This window comes from Morone saxatilis, unplaced genomic scaffold, assembly GCF_004916995.1.
Source record: "Morone saxatilis isolate NCDOM2014 unplaced genomic scaffold, NCSU_SB_2.0 Contig4, whole genome shotgun sequence".
Lineage (NCBI taxonomy): Eukaryota > Metazoa > Chordata > Actinopteri > Moronidae > Morone > Morone saxatilis.
The window spans coordinates 17,469,679-17,472,205 of record NW_023339984.1 but is presented as its reverse complement, the minus strand read 5'-3'; the positions used below and the strand labels follow the sequence as shown (position 1 = coordinate 17,472,205).

General features: G+C 40.3%; 1 protein-coding gene across 1 annotated transcript; it reads right to left on the bottom strand.

Moving 5' to 3' along the window:
- Window positions 1–1,266: 1,266 nt before the first annotated feature.
- LOC118338065 (ankyrin-3-like) lies at window positions 1,267–2,416 on the bottom strand. The gene is made up of 3 exons (XM_035675239.1): window positions 2,320–2,416; window positions 1,639–1,737; window positions 1,267–1,497 (listed from the first exon to the last, which is right to left on the bottom strand). The coding sequence occupies exons 1-3, from the start codon at window positions 2,368–2,370 to the stop codon at window positions 1,282–1,284; spliced, it is 366 nt and encodes a 121-aa protein (XP_035531132.1). The 5' UTR covers window positions 2,371–2,416; the 3' UTR covers window positions 1,267–1,281.
- Between the last annotated feature and the right edge of the window lie 111 nt (window positions 2,417–2,527).

The window sequence follows — 2,527 nt, the reverse complement described above, 5'->3', positions numbered from 1 at the left end:
TACACAGTGCATTTCTCATGTTGAGAAAAATCATGAAACAAATACTACACATATATCTATACAATCAAGCAATAGAACTGTACAGATATTAGCTTGGCTTGAACATGCATTGACTTTGAGGTTTCTGGCTCAATCCTATGACTTCATTTTCCTCTCCATGGCCTTTTTTTTCCTTCTTATTCTCTCTGGCTATAAAGTCCCAGTGCTCTAACCACACCCAGACTTCTCCCATTACAGAACAGAGATGGTTGTCTTACACCAAAACACTGGCCCGGGATATAAAGTCTCTTTTAGTCTCCTTGTCTTCTTTCCTTCCCTAATTACCTTCATGTCTCTCCAGTGTCTTTATTTCTCCATTAAAGTTCCTTATTTCTCTTTTTTTTTGTAAAGAAACAAAAAGGAGGGATAACAAGGGAGGTAAGGAAGAAAGGGCAGATAGGAGGAGGAGAGGAAATGAATGACTTGAAAGGAGGCAAGATATTTTGGGTTGGTTGAGAGATGAAATCATCCAGATCTGATTGCAATATGTAAACAGAACCACAACAACTGCCACACGCACATACTTCAGTTTTGAAAAAAAAAAAGCACATTACATTTCCCTTTTATAACGTGCACCATATTATGCAAATGCTGGTAGTTTCACCTTTCACTTTTCCTTTAAGGTTGCGTGGTCACTCAACATTTCCATAACTCTTAAACATGACTCAAGTGTGAACTGAATGGCGTCCCATTGAAGTAAAGGCTGCAGCAGCACAAGGTAAGTTCACAGAGAGAGATACAATGCACTTCTTTTATCATCATCATTATCATTTATCATCAATCATTTAATTATCATTTCTGTTGAGAAATAAATAAAAATCAGTTTAACAAACCATAACATTGTGAAAGAGCCTCTTCTCGTGAGAAAATATAAATAAAAAATTCAATATAAAATAAAAATATGTTTTCATTAATCATTGTGGGACAAAATGGAACTTAAAAAACAAAAAACCCTCCCTAAATATTCAGCTTTCAGAATTATACAGATTTCTAGATTCTATCAAATAAATGAATGCACTAAAGAAAAAAAATGTATTGAGTGGTTGAAACAGGGTTTGAAAATGGGGGCAAGACGATTGATTTTAGGAGCTTTTGAATGGAGAGCAATTTCCCTTCCCCGCTACCTTTCTCCCAGTCCGTTCCACACTTTTATTTTCATCATAAAAAATGATTGGTGAGTCTTTTTCCCAAGCTACAGAGATCAGCTGTTTCTCTTTGCTGCCAACTCCCATCCTCCTACATTCATCCTTTTATGCTCACCAGTGCCTTGGCGTTGGGGTTGGCCTTCTTGTCCACGATGACCTTTGCCACCTTGTAGTGCCCGCAGTGGGCGGCCACGTGCAGCGCCGTCAGGTAGTCGTTGGTCACGTCGTCCACGGGCACCTCGTGGTGCAGCAGCAGCTGGACGCAGTTGAGGTGGTCGCCCTGCGTCGCCATGTGGAGGGGAGACAAACCGTTCTGGAAGGAATACAGAAGGAAAAAGCATTTGTGAGGCGGAGTGAGACACACAGTTGCATAGAAAAAGAGAGTGAGAAAGAATCGAGAGAAAAACAGAAGTAGAGAATGATAGAGGAGAAGACACACAGGTTGAAGGTGTACCTTGGTCTTTGACAGTATTGGAGCTCCTCTGTCCAGCAGCATCTCCACCACCTGCTCATGGCCACTCCTGGCTCCACAGTGGAGAGGAGTCAGACCGTCCTGTGAGAACAAACAGTAAGGTAAATGCACAGTGGCTGTGTTCAGGTTAAAGTTTGGACTTCATACCGTCAACTACAGTGTCTTTAAGCAGCACAATAAAGCCCCTCACAAAATGGAGATAACTCCTCCCTTCCTCGCAGCTGTGGGAGGATTTTGATGATATTTGTGATTTAATTTCATTTTAAGGATTACATGTTTGTATACGGGCTAAGAAAATCCCTAAGCTAAAAAGTGTTGTAAAGTGCATAAACAGAGCTTCTTTAAACACGCTGGAGATAATAATATGGATACTGTATGTGCCTGTGTTGGAAGATAAATGGACAGGGCTTAGGTCTGCCGACTAAAAATGTTACATAAATGTTAACCGTTACCTCGAGCATTTAAATAAAATTCCACACCAGGGACCGCAAAATCCTCTGCTGCTTTGATTTTTTAAAACTATTTTTTATCTTATCTGTCTTGTGCAAGACCCCAGTTTCATGGAAATGCATAACTAAATCGATGGAGTACCTCTTTAAATATTCATTAAGGTTAAAAAAAAAGGACTTTTCTGGGTCAAAATTATGTGTGTGTGTGTGTTACCTTGGTCCGTGCATCTATCTTGGCCCCTCTCTCCAGCAGCAGTCGCACCATGTTGCTATTGCCACGTTTGGATGCTACGTGCAGCGGCGTTATGTCATTCTGGGGAGAAAGAAAAGCATCATTTCATCATTCAGCTGCAGAGACAAGAAGGTTTTGAAATGTACCACTGAGTTTGAGTTGTAGTTATTATAAGAAAACAACAAAGAAC